At 40.2% G+C, this 25,593-nt stretch overlaps 1 protein-coding gene across 6 annotated transcripts in view; it reads left to right on the top strand.

The window, feature by feature from the left end:
- The window catches only part of FAM172A (family with sequence similarity 172 member A), a 324,812-nt gene that overhangs the window by 228,117 nt on the left and 71,102 nt on the right, over window positions 1-25,593 (top strand). For 4 of the 6 annotated variants that reach the window (XM_053293928.1, XM_053293933.1, XM_053293927.1 and 1 more), the window contains one exon: window positions 4,883-4,999. The exons of 1 other annotated variant lie outside the window; for it this stretch is intronic. In XM_053293928.1, coding sequence (XP_053149903.1) covers window positions 4,883-4,999 — 117 coding nt within the window. Of the gene's footprint in view, window positions 1-4,882; window positions 5,000-9,613; window positions 9,699-25,593 lie in introns of all 6 variants that reach the window. One more of the 6 variants, XM_053293929.1, reaches the window with a different exon arrangement.

The following is a 25,593-nucleotide window of genomic DNA, read 5'->3' as shown; positions in this document are numbered from 1 at the left end:
CCCCGGCAGTGCCTCAGAGCACATCAAGCCAGTTCAGCCCTCGCCAGTTCAGCCTCACCTGAACTTTCTGTGCCAAACCTGTTTGCAACCTCGAATCATGCATATTCCTATTGACAACCTGTTGTAATGGATACCCTCTGTACACTGGGGACAAAGAACCTTCATGGTAAATACTACTTATGTTACTTTTCATATGATACCTTCCCTCCCTTTGAAACCATTTTCTTTTTTCAGCATGGTACAGTATTCTAATTTTCCATATTAAAAAGCAAACATTTGTAGTGTTATATACTGTAGTCCAAAACATATTTAAATGCAGATAAGGTGATATGAAGAACTGCCTGCACTTTATCTAATTGAGAGGTTTCCCCGTTTTCTATTATATTATTTCTCAAAAACTCTACCTCTTGGTTTCTTTATTAGTGGAAAGAAGAAGTGATCCGTGAGAAAACTTTCTTGCCAAGTTTTGTTGCAGAATATATTGGAAAGAAGCCCTATTCTTCCCACAGGAAAATGTTTAGATGGAGAATCTGAAGGGTCTCTAGATCATTGTGCATGCAGGATTTTCTCTGTAGCGAAATAGCTTGCAGTCTACTGTTGCCTCAATAATGGAAGTTCAGTCTCCTTGGGATTTTACCATCCTGAATAATTTGGTGTTATCTGTAATAGAATATTTTCTATCTGTCTTTATTTGCTTGCTTGCTTACTTACATTTTTATATGCTGGTTAATTTTTTTTAACTTAAGATGGCTTACAGCTTTTTAAAAATATACTACCAGCAATAAAGAAACAATTAAAACCACAATAATTAGATAAATAAAACATACCTGCATAAAAATCTATTACAGAGTCAAAATAAGAAAATAATCATAAAATGCTTTACAAGTTTAAAAATATCTTTCTAATGATAGAAAGCACAATTTGTTTGGTCATTTTCCCCCCCTATAGTGGCTACTGTATTCTGTCACTTAACGCGACAGTGTAGCAACAGTTACTAATCTAATACAAGCATTACACAGTATTTATGGATGACATGTGTTCCCATTGAGAGAGGAAGCATGTTTAAAAATAAAAATAGGAAATGTCTACTTCCAAACTCAGGTAATCGCTACAAATATATAGCCACACATATTGATTGTGTAAACTTACCTTTCGTATATAATCACAAGGATTTTGCTTTAGATAAATGGACCAGTGCTCTAATGTGACATGAAAATTCCTATGTTCACATTGCATTATAGTGATGGTATTTGTGCCGTGTTTAGCTACAGTGTTAAATTGATTTTAAAGGTTTAAAGTGTAGTCATACACAACAAAGTATAGTAATTCAGAATTGCTGAGTTAGCTTTAACAGCAATTTCAGTGAACGTTAAGTAGTATTCAGTGGAAAGGTGGAAAACAAAGATGTTTCGTGCTACATTGTCCAAGGTATAGGTTATAAATATTTGTGTTTTCATTGTTCATTACTTTATTCATTATTTCAACAAGCCTTTCATTCCCTTACTCTTTGAGGTCATTCTCACACTCAAAAACTGTGTTCTACCCAGATTTAGGAGCTGTGTGGGCTCCCAGTGTTCAGAAGTGTGGAAGCAAGGTAAGAGGAAAACCTGGGTAGAAATGATTGTGTGGAAGAAAGGTAGGGGGGAAACTTGGATAGCTTTTCCTCCTACCTTGCTTCCACATAGTTTTTAATTGTGTGAATGACCTCTTTATCTTACATTCAAAAAAAATTTCCCCCCCTCATCCACTGTTTGGTGACTTGGTTCTGCAATTAGATTTCTTAGATCTTTGTAAGCTGTAGTTTAAGAACACACCTTGAGGTTGTGCACAAAACCAGTAAAGTTGTGGTCAATAGCCTCATTGTGTATTCGAAACAAGCTGCAAGGTGACAATAAGGTGACAAGGTGACAATAAGGGAGGCAAAAAAGAGAGTTTGAGGAACATTTAGCTAAAAGAATCAAGGAGAATAACAAAAACTTCTTTAAATACATCAGAAGCAGGAAACCTTTCAGGGAGGTGGTTGAACCATTAGACAACGAGGGAGTGAAAGGGATTATTAAGGAGGATATGGAGGTTGCAAAGAAGCTAAATGAGTTCTTTTCATCCGTCTTCACGGCAGAGGATACTGAGCATATACCTGTTCCTGAACCAGGCTTTTCAGGGATGGCGGCTAAAGAACTGAGTCAGATAGAAGTGACAAGAGATGATGTTGTAAATTGTCTGGAAAAACTGCCAGGGCCAGATGGCATCCATACAAGAGTCCACAAAGAACTCAAATGTGAAATTGCTGACCTCCTTGGTAAAATATATAACTTATCCCTGCAATCGGGCTCTGTACCGGAGGACTGGAAAGTAGCAAATGTAACACCAGTTTTCAAAAAGGGATCCAGGGGTGATCCAGTAAATTACAGGCTGTTTAGCTTAACATTCATTCCAGGCAAATTGATGGAAAGCATCCTCAAGGATAAAATTGTAAAGCACATAGAAGAACAGGCCCTGCTGGGAGAGAACCTTCTGCAAAGGGAAATCTTGCCTCACAAACCTTTTGAAGTTCTTTGAGAGTGTCAACAAATATGTGGATAAGGGTGATCCAGTTGACATAGTATACCTGGACTTCCAAAAAGCATTCGACAAAGTTCCTAATCAAAGACTCCTGAGGAAACTTAGCATTCATGAGATAAAGGGACAAGTACATATGTGGATTGCTAACTGGTTGAAAGACACGAAACAGAGGGTAGGTATAAATGGAGAGTTTTCACAATGGAGAGAAGAAGTGAGGTCCCCCAGGGATCTGTACTGGGACCAGTGCTTTTTAATTTATTCATAAATTATCTAGAAGCAGGGGTAAGCAGCGAGGTGGCCAAATTTGCAGATGATACCAAACTCTTTTGGGCAGTGAAATCCAAAACAGATTGTGAGGCGCTCCAAAAGGATCTCTTCAAACTGTGTGAGTGGGCAACAAAGTGGCAAATGCGGTTCAATGTTGGCAAGTGTAAAGTGATGCACATTGGGACGAAAAATCCCAACTTCAAGTATATGCTGATGGGATCTGAGCTGTTGGTGACTGACCAGGAGAGGGATCTTCGGGTCATGGTGCACAGCTCATTGAAAGTGTCGACTCAATGTGCGGCAGCTGTGAAAAAGGCCAATTCCATTCTAGGGATCATTAAGAAGGGGACTGAAAATAAAACTGCTAATATTATAATGCCCTTATACAAAACAATGGTGCAACCACTCTTGGAGTACTGCGTACAACTCTGGTCACCACATCTTAAAAAGGACATTGTTGAACTGGAAAAGATGCAGAAGAGGGCAACCAAGATGATCAGGGGCCTAGAGCACCTTTCTTATGAGGCAAGACTACAACACCTAGGGCTATTTAGTTTAGGAAAAAGACAACTGCGGGGAGACATAATAGAGGTCTATAAAATCATGCATGATGTGGAGAAAGTGGATAGAGAGACATTCTTCTCCCTCTCACATAACACTAGAACCAGGTGTCATCCCATAAAATTGATTGCCATGAAATCTTGGACCAACAAACAGAAGTACTTTTTCACACAACACATAATCAACTTGTGGAATTCTCTCCCACGAGATGTGGTGACAGCCAACAACCTGGATGGCTTTAAGAGGGGTTTGGATAACTTCATGGAAAAGAGGTCTATCATCGGCTACCAGTTGGAGGGCTATAGGCCTCCTCCTGCCTCAAAGGAAGGATGCCTTTGAGTACCAGTTGCAGGAGAGTAACAGCAGGAGAGAGGGCATGCCCTCAGCTCCTGCCTCTGGCTTCCAGCGGCATCTGGTGGGCCAATGTGTGAAACAGGATGCTGGACTAGATGGGCCTTGGGCCTGATCCTGCAGGGCTGTTCTTACATTCTTAAACAAAGGTAACAGTGACAAGCTCTGGTAATAGGGAATAGATATGTCAGAAAACAAATAATTCTGTAGCCAAAATGGGAGTGCAAGTCATTGGATGGGAAATGGGGGCAAACAATATAGAACATGAAATCCGATTCACATTATAGTTTCATCATTCATACAGTCTGTGAACAGTGTACACAGGTACCGATTGTAAACAGATAAAGTTACTCACATGTTATGATGAATGCAGGTACAGCATACTTCCTATCTGTACCATGTGTTTGAAAGATCTGTACCCAGGCTAACATTTAAAATGAATGCAGGTACAGTCATACACACAGAAACATGAATGCGTGTACAGACATCTGAACACAAATACAATGTAATGTCTGAATAGGTCTTGAAATAAAGACTGCTATAGTGTTTCTAATATGTATTCTATTGAGAATTAATAGATCATGTATATGAGTACCTTATAGTAAGCCATGTGTCACAATTGCCCTGAATCACAAAAATAATAATTTCTGGAAACTTGTAAAAGATATCCTCAGGAAATAATCTCCTTTTTCTCTATCTATATTATTAATTCTCCTGGGTGTGCCTTGGAATGTGTGTCCCAGCTCCCAGCTGATTGGCTGGGCGGCGGAGGTGCCTGATTGGCTGAGGCGCACCCAAGAGGATTGGTTGCCATGGCAGCGGCAGCCAGCTGTGAAAGCCAGAGGTGGCGGCAGGCCCAGCCCAGCCGTGGAGGCAAGGTCCAGGAGGAGGGAAAGAAAGCGGGGGCAGAAGTGGCGGTGGGGAGGAGAGGTGGCTGGGCCTGGCACAGGCCAGCCGTGGTTAGGAAGCGGAGACTGGGGCAGAAGTGGGGGGGGAGGTAACCGCCGGCCCCAAAGAGCACAGAGATACTCTGTGCAGGGTCGGCTAGTTATGAGTTAAATCCTCTAATTGTCAGGGTTCAATGAGTTCGACATTAGGAATCTTTGCACTTTAAGAAGGTTTGGATTTGTATTTTTCACAGATGATTCAACGAGAGGCAGAAGTAAAAAATAAAGTTACTGCCGTGGCACTGACAGACTCTGTTCACAATGTGTGGCATCAAGAAGCAGGCAAATCTATTCGAGAGTGGATGCGAGAGGTGAGGCTAGATTCCAAAATTATTCCAAATAATGTTATTCCAAATGTATACATAAGTTGGGTAAAATCTCCTCATTTCTATTGTATATGATACTATGTTGACCTGTGTATATCTTAGAAAACATTTTAAAATGCAGCATGTAGGTTAAAGGCAGTCTGATTTCCTTTTAGATATTTAGCAGGTATTTAGGCATAGACTTATGAACTCTGGAAATGTTCCAATATTTTTAACAGAGTATCTTCAAGTGTCATTATTCCCTTTCTCTGTTTCTGGTACCTAAGTAGTCCATAGCTGAAGAGTACTTTCTGTAAGTTGATCATGGCACATATGTGGACCCATAAACAGTGAGGAGCAGACCTTTGGTAGAGTCAATATACAGTCATGTACAATCAAGACTGTACATGTGGCACCTTTTACTGGATCAGTGCTGTGTGTACTGACACTGAAAGTATGGTTGGTGGTTCTAACAGCACCTGTTTATTACTTACTTACTTACTTCCTGAGATAATAAGATTCATTCCAATCACTTGCCTCTCTCTTCCTCCCAGCAAGTTATGCACACTGTGATAGATGAGATGTCTTGCCACAAAAACATAGACACAACCTGTTGTTTCACACAAGGATCTCATAAGCAAAGCTGAAAGACTACAATAATTTAAAATTTCCAGAAATAGTATAGGTCTTTGTGCTGTCTCAGAGGTTCCCAGCCTGTGGGACTCCAGATGTTGCTAAACTACCACTCCCATCATCCACAGCCACAGTAACTTTTAGCTGGGGTGATGGAAGTTGTAGTTCAGCAACATTTGGAGTCTCACAGATTGGGAACCCCTGCATTTATTTTGATGGTGAAAGTATGGTTCTACAGTACAAGAACCATAGGTCTTGTTCAATGCTTTGAATTGGACTCCCCCCCCCCCAGTCTTAACTGAAACCACTTATCGAAATTCTTGGGAGTTCCAATGAACACCTGCAAACCCTTCCTTACATAAGGAAACTAAGTGGCTTGTGGTCAATGTAATTTTTAAAAATTAAGCCTTTTAACTCCTAAGCATGGGAATGTTGGCATGAAAACCAGAGACTGTTTATAATATAAGATTTACTAAATTCTCTCTTTTTAAAAAAATGTGTTTTTCCCCAGTCATCTTCCCAATGTTAGTGTTTTCTCTATCTTGTACTCCTATTTTGGAATTTGGGAACAATAGTAATATACTAATGAATGTCTGCTTCTTGAGTCATTGTTTTTAACAGCGTTGAGTTTTTCTGTTGATTTGGTGCATTATTATTTGTAGACTTACTATTTCTGACTTAACCTTATAGTTTTATAGGCCATGGCTAATGGGAATAGAGAATCATCTGGGATATAGGCTTACAACTCCAACCTGAAATGTTGCAAAAAATACTAACCCCTAAAGACTGTCAAAAAAATCAGTGTTTCTTTAGGGGAACTCAAACATTATCTATGTGTCACCAAGATAAAAAATTATATGTTAAGTTCCCAGTTTTTGCATCTGATAACTAATTGTTCTTTAAATACATCTGAATGTGACATGTTCATTATCCTTTATTTCATTCTTAGAAAGTAGATCTTAAAGAATAAGAATAATGGTTAGTGAATTAAAATGCTCATGGAATGTTTTTTAAAAATCATATAAGCAGTATTTTTCCACTGTGAATTTTCGGTGATTGTTACTAAAACTACATCGTGTCACCTGGGTATATTTTTACTTCACTGGGCTTAGGTCTAGTGGTGGAATGAATAATAATTAAAATTTCCTCTCAATTGCTTTGTGTGTGTGTAGTGCTAATTGCTGTCATTGAAAGAATGAATTGTTAAAATAGCAATTTTTCATTGCAACTATCTACCCTGTATCGTTGGCTCCCTATTTTTAGTGCCAATAGAAGTCATAATTTTTGAATTTATTAGGCACTGTGATGACTGATAAAACAAATCTTCCATTTTCATATCTTCACCCTGCATTTGAGAACACTTGCTTCTCACAGGCAAGTGGCACATGGTATATAAAACTAGTTAATTGTGTGAAAATCTTCTGTATTATCTCAAATTCTCTGATGCAATGTTCTATCAGTAGTAATATTAATTTTACCTATATCAAATGAATATAATACTTCATAAAAATTCTACTGCTTTTGTAATTTGCTACCATGTTACAACTGCATGTTCAGCTGTTAATTAAAATCTGACATGCAAATTATAAAATGTGCATCTTAAAGCCTTTGTGAAATATGGAAATATTACCATCTCAACCATTTTAGTAAAAAGATAACACCACACACAAGCCAGTTATATTTTTAAATGTTTTCATGGGTTTTTCACACAGTTCAATAGTTTCACTGATCTACTGTTTCTTACAAAAATCTGCCATGCTTTGTGAACTTCACTTTCTAAGCTCATACAGCAACCCTTCCTTTATGTTCTTCCTGCTCTCCCTGGTCCCAGAACAGTAGGGTTGCCTTGACAAATCTATTCAAAAGCTATTCCTCTGCCTTTATTGGTGGGGATTGGAGCCTTTGAAATTCTCTCCTCACTGCAACACAGCTGACATCTTCTTCCAGACAGAATGAATTAAGGAACTACAATAAGACACTTGATCTACCAGTCAAGGATCTTTCCACAGTGAGGACGGATTCCATGGTGCACAACTAGGGCAGCAAGCATCTAAAAATACACAATACATACTTGTTTGCCAGAAGAACAATCAGCCATTTTGAAATGATTAATGGGATTTTTTAAAAAAAATATCTGTTTATTGGAGGGTTAGAAGTAGTTTCGTTCTTCCCCCAAAAAAGTTTTAATATGGTTATTTCATTTTTGAAAAGTGATATAAAGTCTCTTGTTTGTATTTTAAGAAAAGATAAATAGATTATTTTATTCTACAACCGCTATTTATAAATGAAATGTTTAATGAAATAAGTAGTTGACATTTTTAGAAATATGTTTTATGTTTGAATATGCATTCTGAAGTTAAATTGAAAACTAAAATGGAGCATTATTGGCACTATGTAGCCAAAAATACAGGGCAGAAGAGAAACTGTAAACATGGACTCAGCATATTTCTATAAAGAGTGACACTTATGTATGCATGTATTTATTTTAAAATATATATCTTGCCTTTCTCTGGTAAAAATCAAGGCAGCTTATAAACCATTTTAAAAACAATGAAATACAATATTTAATTGTATTTCATTATCAATACAGATTTTTTCAAAGCACAAGAAAAAATTGCTGAACTAAAAACAAAATTGATACAAGAGAGGATACAACCAAAAAAGGCTCATCAAACGGGGAGCAGAAAGGCTTGTTCTAAGAGGCAGGACTTCACAAAGCAGCAAAACCTCAGGAAGGGGGTTGCCAACTGGATCTTGCATGGAACTAAGTTCCAGAGCGAGGGGACCATCACAGGGAAGGCCATCTCCCTCATGTCCAGCAACTGAACCTCAGAAGGAGGTAGCAGGCATAGGACAGCCTCTCACAATGCTGTTACAGCATGGGCAGATACATGTGAGAATATAAAAGAATATGTTTATTTTTAAACTCCGGACTGGGCAAACAAGGACCTTTTAAGTGTGGATTTATTTTATTTAGTAGGGGGCCTAGCATAGTGTTCCACCCAGTGGCTATTGCTAGTGTCTGACATATAGCTTGTCCCTCATGAGCCCCTTTGGGACTATCTTTTCATTTCCTTTGCTGTGCAAACTACATTGGCGACATTGCTTTCTGAACCTCTTTCAGAACATTGTTGTTGAAAAGTGGTATATAGACATTTCTAATTATATTACCAACATCATTAATATTAATGTGCAAAATAGTGCTTTTCTTCACAATGTTTCTTCACTTGCAGGTTTGCAGTCATTTACTCAATAATATATTGAGTCATTCACCATATATATTAAGTCATCACCCCCGAAAAACTGGATATGTTATATAAATAAAAGTTTCTCTCAATTATAGCCAAATTAAAGGGAAAATATGTGCTGGGTTATTTATAACCACAGTCTGACACACATTTAGATTCTTGTCTACATCAATTTCTTTTTATATTGCTTCTATTCTCATTGGAGCTGTTTGTGTGGGCTACACCCATCTCAATAAAACATTTGATCACAGAGCTGAGTTCACCCAATTCAATGAAATATTTAATCATTCACCTAATTCATCTAATTAGGATTACAGCTGAACCAATAGATCTGTTTTTGTTTCAACAACAAAACATTGATTTATGCCACAGTAGCTACTTACCAGCAACCTGTCCCCTCCCCTCCTCATCCTCACTACTGGAGGATGCTGGGACATGATGTTTCCAGCCTCTGAGGTTCCATCCCATAGGATTGGGACTGAGCCTGCTATAATCTCCAACTATGCTACACATGTGTCCTTGAGCAGCATTTGTGTCTGGACACGTAGCATGCATGGAGACAGCAGTGCTGATGGCTCCTTCTGCTCTGGATGAGAGTTCTAACTTCAGCAAGCAGTGTCTAGCTGCAATATTCCTTCGGCATTGAGACCTCTATACTTGTGCCTCTGCACTCTGGCTGCCAAACATTAAGGCATTTAATATATGTCCTTGATTCAAAATTGTCTTCTTTCCATTACAGAATTGTTGTAATTGGGTATCGAGTTCAGAACCACTAGATACTTCAGTAGAATCCATGTTACCAGACTGCCCACGTGTCTCTGCAGGTATGCAAACGCTTGTCTAGAAGTAAGCCATTGACATGCAGTGATTGATTGACCTTTTTTTCCTTGCATTTTACTTTACTTCTAAGTCAACTAAACTTAACAGAAAAATTGAATAAAACAAGCTTTTATTTTTCCACCTGCTTGTTTCTGCTTCCTTTAAGAAAGATACACTCAAATTCTTTTGATCCCAGTAGTTTGCACTGCACTCCTTTTCTCATTGGGTTTGATTAATTTATGTGTTATTGTAACAGGAAGCGCACACAAAAATGTAAAAGAAATGTTGTGTAGAATTTAATAGGAGTTGTGTAAGGTGAGAATTTCTATCAAAATTCCCTAGTGCAGCTACAGTTTGACATTAATACAATAAGATACTAAACAATAAAATGAGAAAAAATGGAGTTCTGAGTAATATAAATGAACAATACTATTCTGAAAAATGTTATCAAAATATGAATATCCTGGAAATGTAGTGATATGAAATATTAAAATTCCATTAATTTAAAGACCATGCCTTCCATCTAAACCAGGAGTTGTGTGCAGGGAACACTTCCATGCTAACATGTAGGAGAAGAGTGATTTAATAATGATCCCCTCTTCCTTCAGTGGTTGCCTGTGCCTCTTAAAAGTATGCACACTTGGAAGCATTCCACAGTGCACATGTGGAAGCATTCCCTGCAGGTAACTCTTAATTTGGATGTAGCGTCATAAATTGTAAGGCTAGGCTCCAAAGATCCATGAAAAGAGTTAGTGGTGTGCACGGAACCGCACTTCCGCGGTCCGGCAGTGGGGAGAGGGGCTCTTTAAGGGTGGGGGAGGGTTACTTTTCCCCCCCCGCTGCTTTCCCCCCTCCAGCGCTCCCTTTTTTAAAGCATTTGAGGCAACAGGATACCTCCCTGACGCCCCTTCCCACCTTCCTCAGCAAAAGGCTTCAAAAGCCTGACTGCGCGTGTGTACATCATGCGCGCACATCACGTCTGTGCGTTGCGTGCGTGCATCAGACATGTTTGTACGCACACACAGTCAGGTTTTTGAAGCCTTTTGCTGAGGAACAGGAGAAGGGGCGGCAGGGACGTACCCTGCCGCACCAAATGCTTTAAAAAATGGGAGTACTGGAGGGGGGAGAGCGGCGGGAGGGTTAAGTGCACCCTCCCCCGCCAAAAAGTCCACACACACCTGGCGTCAAACCGGCCCCAGGTCTGGACTGGTCCGAAGGCCTTTAGAATGGTCTAAATGGGACCAGTCCGTGCAAATCCCTAAAAAGAGTTCCACAAGCCCAAAGGAACTTTAGACTTTTCTTTTTCTAGACTGCACTGCCCACCAATGCAATGTCAAGCACTTTTGGAATTAAGGGGAATGTCAAATCAGTTTATGATATGGCATGGGGTATGGCATGGGAACTAGCTATTTATAGAAAACTAGTGTTTTCAGGCCCGTTGTGATAACGGGCGCTAGTAGGGGAGAGTTCCCCCCCCGCCCCACTTCCTCTGGCCTCCCCCCCCCCACACCCTCCCAGCTGACCGAGACTTCCTTACCCAAAGCAGCCCGCGACAGTCGGGCGATCAAAAATCCATTTTTTGCGAAGAAGAGAGGAGCTCCCGAACAGAGCTCCTCTCTGTGCTAAGCCAATGCCCAAACTGCTGCTATGGACGCAAAGGACGCAATAGGCGTCCTTTGCGTCCATAGCAGCAGTTTGGGCATTGGCTTAGCACAGAGAGGAGCTCTGTTCGGGAGCTCCTCTCTTCTTCGCAAAAAATGGATTTTTGATCGCCCGACTGTCGCGGGCTGCTTTGGGTAAGGAAGTCTCGGCCAGCTGGGAGGGCGGTTGGCGGCCATGGCGGCGGCCGCGGAGGCATTCTTCTGGGCCGTTTTGGCCCTTAATCATTTGCGGGGGGGAGCGGGGAAGGAGGATTTGGGCAGCTGGGAGGGCGGGAGAGTGGGCGGTGGCGGCGGCCGGGCAGACTCTGGGGGCGCCGCTGCCGGTCCGGTCCGCCCCCGCCTCACATTCCCGGCCGGTCTCCCCGGCCGGGCAAGGGCCCCAAGGACTCGCAGCCGCCTGGCTGCGGCGGCGGCGCCAGGCCTCGGCGGCGGCTCTGCCACCGCCTCGGCCGGCTTACCCCGTCGCCTCCTCCCCCCGCCCGGCTTCGGCGGCGCGGCTCCACCGCCGCTTTGGCCGCGCTGCGTCCTCTGGCCGAGGCGGCGGCTTCGCCGCCGCCTCGGCCAGTCTCCTCCTTCCCCGCATTCCCGGCTTCTTCGGGGCGGCCGCTTCTGGCCGGCCAAGATGGCCACCGGGTGCCAGCCGTCATGTCTCCCTTGCCCTGTTCCGCGCATACGCTCCGCGCAGGCGCAGAACAGGGCAGGGAGGCACGGACACACGCTTGGTGTCCGTCCACGGACGGACACCAAGCGTTTTATTAGAGAGGATGAGTTGTTTTTTTTTAAAGAAAAAAGCACTGAGTTAGCGAATTTACCAGATGCTAGGTGAGCACTGTGGCCCTCATGCCCTCTTTGAAAGCTTTCCAGAGGCATTGTACTGACTGCTGTTTCAAAAAGAGTGTTGGAGTAGATGGAGATACAATTCGATGAAGGCCACAACCTAAATACAAGGCAAAGGTAGGGTCTGAGCCCCGAAACTCCAAGCTGCCACTTTGATTCCACATTTGCTGCTGCAACACAGTACCTGCTTAACAGTAAGCAAAGCAGGCCAGTTAATGTTTCACCTCTTCACCTCAACGGTCAGTTCCATTTCAGTGAATTACTCCTTTCAATTCATAACCCACTCAGATCCCCCACAAATCAATTCCTTTTCATATACCCCAAACACATATTTCCTTTGCCCCTGCCACCCCCAAGAAAAGAAAGTGGGTTGGGGGGGGGGAGAAGCAATGAAGGAATCTTACTTCCTGCCTCACTCATGGAGCTTGATCTTCTCTTGTCACTGCCTGCACTTAAAGAGATGTGGCTTAGACAGCAAAGCAGGCATGTGTGCAAAGAGCACCTGCTATATTTAATCAGCCACTACCCAGCAGTCTTCCCAAAACCAGCATGCTTTGGACTGCCGCCACCACTACCTGCTTCCACCTTGCTAGAGTGCAGACACCCATTCCACATTCTGCATTCCTCTATAGCAGCAGGCAGGCAAGAACCCTGGGAATACTTTGTGTACTTTGCACTGGTACACTTGCAGCTTGGGCATAGCCTCAAAAGGTGTGTGTTTGTTTTAACTGGCTGGTCACGCACATACACATTGACTTCAAGAGGGTGGGATGTTTTGTTTTGGTTTTTGCCATTTTCAAAAATAGTAAGTGTCAAAAGACATTATACAACCTGAATGACAAGCAACCACTGAATAATAATAACAATAACAAATTGTGACTGTTGAATATAGCAATAGTTTGAATATCTAAACCACATTTTAAGTCCCTTTTAAGTTATCTTTGCCCTGAATGTACAATATATATGACTGTCCAAATCACACAGCTATATAAAGGTAAAGTGTGCCGTCAAGTCAGTGTCGACTCTTGATGACTACAGAGCCCTGTGGTTGTCTTTTGGCAGAATACACGAGGGGTTTACCAGTGCCTCTCATATATATATATATATATATATATATATATATATATATATATATATATATATATATAAAACTAAAGCTTGTTATCCTTAGGAGTGGAAGTTTTCAGTGAAGGTTTTCTCCCTAAATATAAAGTTATCCTCTCCTGCACTTTTCATCTCTTTTACCCTCTGAATCTGATCCCCACTCCACTAGTCTGGAGGATTTTTACTGTGGAAACAGAATGGCCAGATCCTACCACTTCTGTTCATTTGTTTAAGGCGTAATATATGAGGATTACCTGTCTGTAGTTTCATTTCAGAAAAAAATGAGCATCTTTAACACCTTGTCAGAAAGTATTTTGCTTTCCATGCACACTAAGCTTCCCATGGAGGACTGCTTGTGTTTGCACCATCTGTGCTCATTCATTGCTGCGGGACACTGTGGTACCGTTGGGTCATTAGTCTCCGTGTGGCATCTCCAGATATATTGTGCTTCTTCCTAGGAAACATACAATAAGGCAAGCTAAAGTGGCCCTTTTAGCTCCACCTCTGTGTTCTAGGGGGAACCAGAAGTGAAGCTGGATCTGCATACAATTCAGCAAGGTGGTAGCAAGGGTTAACTCTCACTTCATTAATGAAGTGCAAATTGCTAAGGATTAGGGGACAATTACTCCTCAGCAGCTGGGTTCACACTTCATCTGAAGGTGGATTGGTGGATTGGTAAACTGCAAGTGTGAATTAGTTCTATGTCTCATGGGCTGCAAGGAATCATTATTACTACTACTGAGGTGGAGTTTATGCAACTCCTTATTTTAGATACCTTTCTTGCAAGTATGAGTGTTAGGCCTTGAACTATGAAAGGAAGCTCCTACATTTGGAGTTTTCTGTAGAACTTCTGATATATGAACCCTTTTGTCACTTCCAGTGTGGTCATAATTATAAATAAAGGCAAATGACTTGCCTTTATTTCTCCAAAATAGTACCTTATGTATAGAAAAAAACCCAAAGAAAACCAACTTTCTTATATCAAATCTTCAGATTATTGCAGACATAAACATCTGTAAGAACAAGTAGAAACACACAGCTCTTAGATATGATGCAGCATCTATAAACATCTATGTTTTGAAATATATATCAACTTTCAGGCACCACTAAAAATAATGATTTCCTCACACATTTGATCACTGTGCATCAGCATTTTCAAATAGTTTATTGAGATTTAGACCTCATTGTATATAGTCCAGACAAGCTAAAGCCACCCCATGGTATCAATTCCAATAAACATTTGCCTCAGATAATAGCTCTTGCATCTCTCCTAAGTAATGAACAGACCTAAGTAATTAACAGGCATTAGCAAATATGTGAGAGAACAGAGTGCCAAATACACAAAGGAAAATTGAGAATGGCTACATGCCTGCACACACACACACACACACACACACATGTACCGATACCTTCCTCCAAAAGCAAGTCAGCACTGTGAGAGGCTTTTGTGCAGCTCCCCACAGCCCCAATTACTTGTTAAAGTTATGCTGTGGAGTCAGTGTGGACCACAGAGCCATGTGGTTTTCTCTGGGAGATTACAGGAGGGGTTTACCATTGCAATCTCCTGTGCAGTATGAGAGGATGCCTTTCAGCATCTTCCTATATTACTGCTGATATAGGTGTTTCCCATAGTCTGGGAAACATACCAGTGAGGATTCGAACCGGTGACCACTTCCTCCCTAGGCAAGTTACTTCCCCGCTGTGCCATTAGGTGACTAATTACTTGTTAGGCTTGGAGAAAATGGACATGGATGGAATCTCAACACACTTTCCCCATGCTTCCACTCTACCTAAAAGTGGGTCAACAGCAGTGTTCCCTCTAGCAGGGAATCCCAGATCTGGTTGACTACAACTCCCATAATTCCCAGCCAAAGGCCATCGCAGCTGAGGATGCTGGGAGTTGTAGTCAACAACATCTGGAATTCTCTTTTAGAGGGCATGCTGGTCAACAGTGCATTGTGAGAGTTTCCCAGAGTCAGTTTGCTTTAAGGAGGGGTGCTGAGACTATTCTCCCATCTCCATCCTAGACAACTATGCCGAGGCAAACTGATGGAGTGGTTTTGTTTTTCTACACAGAGCATGTTGCATCTCCACCACAGTACATTGATGTTTCTTATTGGATGATGCAAATGATGAATCTGAGAAAAGAGGCCATGACTGACATCCTGACTAATAAAGCAAGGGTTCAGCAGGAGGCTTCCCCTTACTGCAATGCATGTGTGCAGGGGAGTGGGGTATTCATTGACCTTCCCTGCCTCCAGAAGTGCTCTGTGGCTTCCCAAAATATATCCCTGAAGGTCGCACAGCCCTCAGGAACATATTTTTGGAAGGCATAGAGCACTTCTGGAGGCAGGGGAGATCTCATATGCACTGCATTAAGGGGAAGCCTCCAGCTGTCTCCTCACACACACACCTATCATGTTCTGCAGAAGTGAGGAGCCTCCAGTTGTGTTATGAGCAATCTTTCACTCCTTCCCCACTCCATTAGTCAATATGTCAGCCAGTGTCTATGTTTATTTTGTTCATGTGACCTTTCTTTAGTCTGAACTAATGAAGGTTCTTAAGATCCAGCTTTGTCCGTGTGGACTTACATTCAGGTTAACCAGGAAGATTTATGTGGAAGCAAAACTTGTATATTCAACTGTTGACAAAAAGCAAGATATGTACATATGTGAGAACTGTTATTCTGCCAAATGTTTTTCACCTAAATTAGATTTGGGAACCAAGCAAAATGACAGTTCTCACATGTGTGCATATCCCATGTGTACAAAATCAGATCTAAACAAAAAAAAATTCTCTTTTGCCATTTGGAAATTTGTCATTTTTAACAATCATTTTCTCTGAAACATAAATGATGATCTAGGTTACAGATACTTTCGGGATTTAACTACAGATGTGAAGAATCTGGACAGGAGTTCAAAGGAGTTGAAACCAGAGGGGCCAATATGATTATCTAATTTGTTCATTTGTATAACACAGACTACATAATTTCTTCCAGTAATTGAAGCACTCAGGTTGAAATATCTGGTTGAACTAAAGTACCTTTTCAAGAACCATAATGAAGAACCAGCTATCAGTTGCAAAAGATTATCTCAGAAATGTGAACTAATGTAAACCTATGCAGTGATGCATATCTGAATCTACAGGCAGCTTAAAACAACAGCTTTAAGAGGTTTAAACTGCCACATTAATTTCATTTAATGCTCCATGTGTGTCTTTGTAGCTATAGGATCTGGCATTTTTCCTGCTTTAAAAAATGTGTTCACAGTTGTGTGAACTGTATCTCATGAAAGCCGAACTTAACACAGGAAAACTGTGTGCATTAGTATTGTAAAATATTTTTGCACTTTCCTGTTGACACTATGTTATGCCTCTTACTCCCCCACCCCTGCTTCCCTGCTTCATATCATATGTACATGGCAAGCATAGGCAAATTCAAAATGGACACACCTGCAGACACACACAGAGCCATTTTCAGGTTTTCACACATGCTGACAACTTCCTACTGATTTTATCCAAAGGGCAGGGAGCAGGGTGGGGGGGAATGCCGAAAACTAGTGCATGAGACGTCCCAACTTGATGGCATGTGTAATTTTGTGTGTATAAAGTAACCAAGAATGAAAAAGCCAAGTTCCATCAGCAAGAAATAACGGATCTGTTAACTGAATATGATGGAGAGGACTTGATTACTCATGAGGACAATTCAATATCAAAGAAGCGTTTTGTGTTGTGGACCCTTATTCAGCATAGCAGACTGCTGTTACCTTAACAGTACGTCTTGTTTATCTTAGAGCAGGGGTGGGCAACCTTGGGCCTCCAGCTGTGGTTGAACTACAGTTCTCATCATCCTTGGCCACAATACATTGTGGCTGAGGATGATGAGAGTTTTAGTTCAACGACAGCTGGAGACCCAAAGTTGCCTACCCTCGCCTTAGATAATACTGTTATCGACCATTTCTACACTGATGAATAAGGATTGCACTCTGGAGATCCAGCTAGAATTATAATTTCATTGAAATCCAAGATTAGTGAGACACCACCCTGAGCCATTTTTGGAAGGACAGTATATAAAATCAATGAATCAATCAAATAAATAAATATAGGGCCAGATTAACCATTAAACTGCGCATGTTACTGAAGAGCCCAGGGAAATTTGGTCCAGCTATACTGCAATTATCTTCAAACCTTTCAGAGAGCAGAAGGGACCAGTTTCCCCCCCAGATCCAATTCAAGGTGCTAGTTATTAACTAGTATATTGTTACATTTTGGACAGATTTGACCTTTCCCATTAGAATATTCTGTGGTAGAACACAGGATTCTTTATAAAATAAAAAAGGAAAAGATTGCTTATTTTATTGACATTGAAGTTTTGGAGGATAAGTTTTTATTTTGAAAAACTATGTGTTATGTGGCCCAACTTCTGTGGAGTAAACAGGACTTTTTATATAAACGTAGAATCACCAAAGGAAAACAAAAAGTTCTGGTAATAACTAATCAACCTACTTAACTTTTACTATTATTGTAATTTATAATTACCAATTTCCACCTCAAACATTCATTAGTCCACCATCTTGAATTGCGATGGATGACATCATCACAAACTATGCCATTGAGGTGTCCCTATGTGTCCCTACAGCTATAGCAAATTTGGTTCAAATTGCAAAGTTGATAGGGGAACACAGACACAGAGAGAGAGAGAGCGCGCTGGGTGATCTCATAAGCTTACTTTCCTTAAGGAAAGCAGGCTAAAATATCAGATTGCAATAGTAGATTTGCTGATTCTACTCCTTGTTTCAACCCAGGATATGGGTTCTGATAAAGAGTCCCTATTTAAATGAATTTCTGGTTGGGTGGAAGGTGTCATGGGGAAGATAGTTTGAAAGAAACTCCCTGCTAGAAACAAGGCAAGATTTCTATAACATAGGTTGTGCATTTATTGGCTTCTAAAGGGTTACAACTTAAACTAAAGGAAAACACATATAAGAACATAAGAACAGCCCTGCGGGATCAGGCCCAAGGCCCATCTAGTCTAGCATCCTGTTTCACACAGTGGCCCACCAGATGCTGCTGGAAGCCACAGGCAGGAGTTGAGGGCATGCTCTCTCTCTTTCTCCTGCTGTCACTCCCCTGCAACTGGTACTCAGAGTTCTCATATATATAAACAGAGCAGGCCCCCAAACCCAAAAGACTACAATCTTGCTAACAAAATAGATAGTGGTCAGCACTCTGCACAGTGGAACATTGGCATTATGGACATACCAGGGGGGCTGCTGCACAACTTTAAAAGCACCACAGCAACCCCACCGCTAAATGTTGGGGCTGCCTTTTAAGTTGTACAACAGCCCTGGCGGGCCCTGCTGTCATTAGAGGGATGTCTATTATGTCAGCCAATGTTTTTATATTTTGAGCCTTTGGGGACAAGAACTTGTCTTCTAACTCTATGTAAAGTGTCATGTGCATTTATGTTGTCATATACATAAACAATAATGATAACAATAATAATAATGTTATACCAACAATGTGGGAACATTATTCCCATGCAGCAGATAGATATGCCAGTAGAAATCTTTAAGGTCAGGTGCCACAGGCACTACCAAAGTAGCAATGAAAAGCTGCTTTATTTTATTTTGGTTGGTTATTATTTATTTATTTTTCAGATTTGTAGACCACCCCAAACTTCTGTCTCTGGGCAGTTTACAACAACATCAAATTTAAAATGAAAACATTAAAACAATTTAAAACCACAGTCCAGTTAAAAAGCTTGGCTGAAGAAAAATGTCTTTGGAGACTTTAAAAGTTGTCACAGATGGGGAGGCTCTACTTTCAGCAGGGAGCACATTCCAGAGTCTCAGGGCAGCAACAGAGAAGGCCCGTCCCTAAATTGCCACCAGACGAGTTGGTGGCAACTACAGACGAACTTCTCCAGATTATCTCAGCAGACAGTGGGGTCCATGGTGAAGAAAATGTTCTCTTAAATACCCAGGGCCTAAGCTCTTTAGGGCTTTATAGGTTATAACCAGCACCTTGTATTTTGCCCGGAAACTTATCGGCAGCCAGTGTAGTTCTTTCAATACAGGAGTAATATCTCCAAGATGACCCAGAGACCAACCGGTCTGCCACATTCTGTACTAACTTCAGCTTCTGGACTATTTACAAAAGCATCCCCACATAGAGTGCATTGCAGTAGACAAGTATGGTGGTTACCAGCATATGTACCACTGTTCAGAGGTAGTTTGTCTCAAGAGATGGACAACGCTTCTTTAGGATCAGGTGCCACAGTTACTATCAAAGTAGCAATGAAATGCTGCTTTATGAAAAAAGGAAGTCTTGAAGACCTACTTCTAGGTCACAGGGAGCACTTCCAGCGGAAGGGGTGATTGGCAAAAATACCCACCCACCCCCTGGCAAGCAGCACAGTTCTGGATTCTTGAACACAGTGGAGGTGGTTTGCATGGTGCAACTCCATTGGTCAGGATCCATTGGTCATTCATCCATTGGTCAGGTTGTCAGCCAGTACTACTACTCCACGAATATTTTTCAAACTATGTTATTTTGCAAATTGGCCAGTTAACTTCTTTGCTCTCATTTAGCTCTACACCGCTTCACAAGCACATCCAAAAAGTTATGTTAAGTGGCAAAATTAGAGGTAACATTACGGAGCTGCCATATCCATTTGTTTCCTCTTTGCAAGTATGAAATCAACTGTATCCCAGAACAAGGAGGCTCTTAAAAAAAAGATGGGGGGCATCATGGATTGAATTGCTAACACAGGATTTTTGCATGACTGAGTGAGGGCAACTGCTTCTGAATTCTTTATCAATATCATCTTAGATATTGGGTAATATGCCGTGGCAAGTTACCCAATGGGAAGGCACTGTCCTTAAAGTATCACAAACTGGCTGAGATAACTCTGATACTGTATGTTTGTTACTTGTGTTTCTAATGGTCTAGAATTTAGATGAAATAATGTTATACTGAATTGCACTGATATTTCTAATTTGTTAGAACGATGACACTCTTTTCAGCAAGAACTTCAGTTTTATATGGGGCTCATCAGCTCTGAAGAGATACTCTCTTTTGCTCCATTCAGAAGATGACCTGTTGGGCAATTAAAATGTTGTTTTCATGGATTGCATGCATACAACAATTTGCTGGACTGAGTCCCAGGTTTCCTGGTATCTCTGTTTTTCAACACTAGAACAGTTTTATTTCCTTGCATTGATGAATGTGTTTAATCATTTTGATTTAACAAAATAACAAAAACATCCTTTCTGTGTTTATTTCTTGAGCTTAATATTAGTGGAAATAAATTGTAGCTAAATATAGATGACAGGACCCCAAAGAACCATACAACTAGTTCTGCATGCCCAATAGAATTTGAACATGTGTTGATCAACATTCCCCTATGCAACACCGTAAATCACATTTAAATCACTTTTAAAACTCAAAAGAATTTCAAAAGCCATGTGTGATGCGACATGCTGATCTGCTGTTAAAAGAAAAAGAAGTATTTAAAAAATCCCACTGGGCACATGCAAGCTCTTTTGCACACCTTAAGTAGCTTTTGGATGCTGCCAAGAATATCCAGAATGTATTTTGTCACCGTTTGCTCCCTCGGTGAGCTTATTAATATGATTGTTGCTTGATTGTCAGGGCAGTTGGCTTCCCCACCCCCAGTTCATCTTCTCTTTATTTATGTGTGAACAAGTCTGCAAATGTTCAGTGCCAGTGTAGTTAAGGCAGCTAAAGTTTTTATCAACTTAAAAGTTAAGTTTGCCCCAGATGTATCATTGGAGTCAGCAACATGTACTGGGGTTTAGGATAAGTGAAATATTTGTTGTTGTACATGCTGTATAATGCACCACCTCCTTCTTTCCAGTGCTGAATTTGACAAAGTTTACAGAAGTTTCTTAATCAAATTAAGATTTCTTCCTGTTTATATCCCAAGCTAGGGATTTTCTTCCTATTTGTATCTGTATTTTCTTCCAGTTTGTATCGCAAGCTAGCATACAGTTTATCTTTGTGGATGAATATTGTAATGTCCTTTTAATCTGAACTCAGATAACTGAAGCTCAGTTTAAAGTACTGACTGACAAGCAGAGTAATGCTGCACATATGCTACAGAGGAGGGGAGATGTTAGTCCACCGCCCCTTCCCACTGCTGCCCACCGTACCTCCTGAAAATGTGCCCCTGAGGGCCACCACCACATGTACAGTATGAATGCAGCTGGAGGTGTTGGGAATATTTTGTAAATGATCACCAGACAGAATGGGCAAGTTATTTTTCAGTGTAAGACCAGCTTGCCTGTTTTGCTGGATGACTGGCTACACTAAAAGCATTCAAAACCCCATCAGCTTTGTATATGTTCTTTCTCTAATTATGACTGATGCCAATATATCTTTTAAATCAGTCTTCTCTGACAGTGATGGGGCTTGAAGTGGTTAAGTTTTGAAACCATTGTGGCTCTGCTGTGTTAATGTCATAAGGAATATTCTGTTTTTCATATTCCCAAAGATGATGAAAATAATAAAAGTGACCTTTCCTTTAACAAATAATGGGTTGCTTTACTTTAAATGTCAAGTTACCTTGCACTTGGGAGAAACTTTCACCTCTTCTACTTTATTGAATTGTAAGTTATCTTACACTTAAGAGAAATGTTTGCCTTCCTTCCTAATTTTCACCCCCCCCCCCCCCGCAATAGAACCTTGCATGGCATCAGTGTTAATATTCATTGGTCCTGTTCTATGGATTTGTTGAAATGAAACATATATACTCTGCACATAGTTATGCATCACTATTAATATCTTTTCCCATTGTTGTCTTTAGAAATTTGGAAGCCCTGTTGTAAATTGGGGGTAAGTGCTTGTGATGTGCACATTGCAATTTGGCTGGGGCAGTCTCCATTTTTCTGATATTCTTTCACTGGATGGCTTTAGAAAAAAATGTCTGGCACCAGGATGCTATTAGGCTGTAATTAGTGTAACTAACAACTAATATGAAAGAGCAGAATAGAGGTCACCATAAGACTTCAAAGGTCTTAACAGGTTAAGGTTGGAGGGCAATCTGTCTCCTTGCTTAATCTGTTGCCATATCTGGTGAGATTTGTTGAAATCTTCAGCGACCTCTAACCTTGAGGTGTTGCTCTCTCATAATTTACTGGTCACATGCCATGTTCTTTATTCCCGTCTGCTTAGATGAGCATAGGACTTTGTGAATGGCGGCTTCATTTTAGAGTTCATGTACAAATATGCACATATTATCAGCTCTTTACTGAAGATAAAAGTTTATGGTTTAACTCTTCTACCATTATTGTTCTGCCAACACTGGAATAACAATACCAGTTATTTACTATACTGTGCAGTGTGATTTGTATGGAGCTTTTAACATTCAGTACAGAATAAGCCGTATTTTCTTAAGGATATACAGTTGCATTATTTCACAGGCATTTGCCCCATGTAGCTGCCTAAAGCTGGTGTTATTTGTCTACAGAAAAAATTAATACTGCTTTCAGATAAACCTATTACTTGTCATTTTGATTTTCTCTCAAATAGTTCTTAACACTTGTCAGTTTCTATGGGTTTTTTCCATCATAGTTTGCCTTAAAAGAATGCTTAATTCAAGTGGAAGGCTAAGGTGTTGGCTCCCTTTTTTCCCTTACCTTATGATGTTTCACTTTACCTTTTTGTGGTGCATTTTTCTGGGACTAGGGACCCCTTCAAGACACACAGAGAAGGAACATGTGCAAGAAATGATTGCCCCTGCCACCTTTTCACTTTCTGGGGCCCAGCAATATACTCTCTGGATGTGTTTGAGCACCACAGGCCCACTGCCTGAAGTCCCTTTTGCAAAGTAATACACAGCCAGCCAAACGAGGCTTGGTTTTAATTACAATTTAAATTTTAAAGGCCTTTTAAAAGAGTATGAGAATGAAAGAGGAGAAAGCAGTCTGAGGCCAGATTTGAAGATCACTACTGGAGGAAAAATCATACAAGAATTTTTCAAGCAGTGACACTAAGAATAGTATTTGGAAAATCTTTTCTTTCAAGACTATCTTGCGATTAACTAGGGGAGTACAACATCAAAGCCATACTGACTTCAAAGCTCAGAACCACTTAGAGCTTCCAGCTATTACTAAAACCTACCACTTCATCCTGCCAACAACTCATCTTAGCAGCTTTACTAAGTTATACCCATCCACTTCCTATACTGTTTAAGTGGAGAACAAAATATAATGCAAATTAAATATTATTTCAAGCACTGACATAACCTCAAAATATATGCAAACAACAGAGAGGGAGATTTTAAAACATTAAAACTGAAGTCAAATTATTGTGGCTTACACTTTTGTAGTTTCATCTGCCTGCTCTAATGAAGCATCCTGTGATAAATTTCAAGGCAGCATTCCATGGCAGGTTACTCCTCAAAAAACATGATCAGTAGATTTTGATAGACAGTGTCTTCATTAACGAAATGACTAGAGAATTTGTATTTGCAGCAAAGTCCTCTGAAGTAATTCCCAAGAAAAAGAATCAGTATTGTTGGGAATCTGGTAAAAGAACTCAACACTCCTGGGATTCAGTATTGTTCTCATCTATGCATTCTTTAAAATCAAACATTTTTTAAAGAAGTTCATACAGTTCTAACAAATAATTTCCCACAATTAACAGATTTTCCCAAGAGATGCAATAATATGTGCACCTCCATCTTAGTCTTGTAAGTGTAACTGGTATGTTGTAATCACTTGTTGCTGCAGTTTTTCTTCTGTTAGATTACAATATTTTAGCACAGTCTTGTATATTGGATACCTTCAACTAATTACAGGTTTTTAAAAAAACAGCTGTCTGGCTTTTGTACAGTTTAATCAATTAAACATATTTATATATTTCAAAATCTTAATGAAGGAACTAAAGAAATTAAAGAACGTTTCTCTTAAGTCTAAAAATTGCTTAAAATATCGTACCATCTTCTGGCTTTGGATATAGGTCAGAAGAAAAAGAAGCAGACACATCTATGTGACCGGCATAAAAGTGGGTCTTTTAAGAGTCCTAGAGTTTCTGCTTATTGTCAGCCCCACTCATGAATCTATAATTAAATGTAGATGATTAACTGCACTGATTAATTGATTAAAGTTTTCCGTTTTAATAATTGATTTTTAAAATGTCAACACATTCTTAGGTGATAGTATCGGCTTGGGTTTTATCCTCTTTGCAGTGTAAGAAGGTTAAAATATACTGAAATAATAATTTACTGTGGTATTAGCATTATTCAGCATTTAAAAGTGTTACATTATTATTTTCTGATTGTGAATTTTTATGCCTAGAAATGTTGAAGTGGTCCATTAATCTTGAAATAAAATTTGTCTTGTAAATGACATATTAATAGAAAGTTAGGAACAAGTGATATTCTTTAAGTGTGCTTTATAGAACAGTTTATATGTTCAGTAGAGATCTGTGACATGCTCTCTGGAGCTGTGCCATTAATTCATTTACAGCTGCTCATTGCAATGAAGACAAATGACTAGCGAAATAAGTGGCCATAAGTTAAGGATAATGTATTTGCTTCAATTGTACTCCTTTTTTATACTTTTCATACTCAGCTGGCACTCTAGCAAATGTTTAAGGCAGTCCTATTATTAAAATTGAAAGAATGTGGCAACAGTCAGCAATTTTGAGCCTCTTGGCCAGAGTCCAACCAGCTAGTTGTTTGGCCACACTTAGTTCCACGCCACTGAGTTCGGAAGGCAGAAATGGCCCAGTTCTGCACTGACCTATTGGTCATGACCACTCCTACCTCATTTGAAGGGCTTTACATCCTAATCTTCTTGCACACATAATAGAGGTCTGAAGCAATAAATGAAGATTTAAAGTACAGAAACTTGGTGGCTGTTAACTAACTGTTTCAGATGAATGATCTGTAATAGGTGTAAATGAATGAAATACATACAGTTGGGGGGGGGGGTGTCTCTGAAGAACTGACATAAGAAAGGAGGGGAAAATGCCTGGGAACATTTCTGTTAGATCTGAAAAATGTATAGCAAGTGTATGTTCTGTCTAAAGAACATGCTTGTCTCTTTAAAAAATAAATAAATGGAGAAAAATGCTTTCAGGCTGGCTGATTATGCAATCAAAATGTCAGTGTAGTTGAAATAAGTTGTAATATAGTCATGTGCAACATCATCTTTGAAATTATATATTTCCTTTCATTGTTGAGGGGTTTCCCTGCAATACATTGTGCAGAGTATGAACAGCAGAGTCATTTGAGGTTCACTGAAAATTCAGAGGGACATCATGTTTCCTG

Source organism: Hemicordylus capensis, chromosome 2 (assembly GCF_027244095.1).
Source record: "Hemicordylus capensis ecotype Gifberg chromosome 2, rHemCap1.1.pri, whole genome shotgun sequence".
In the NCBI taxonomy this organism is placed as follows: Eukaryota; Metazoa; Chordata; class Lepidosauria; order Squamata; family Cordylidae; genus Hemicordylus; species Hemicordylus capensis.
The sequence above is the reverse complement of the archived record's forward strand: the minus strand, read 5'-3'. Positions and strand labels throughout refer to the sequence as shown.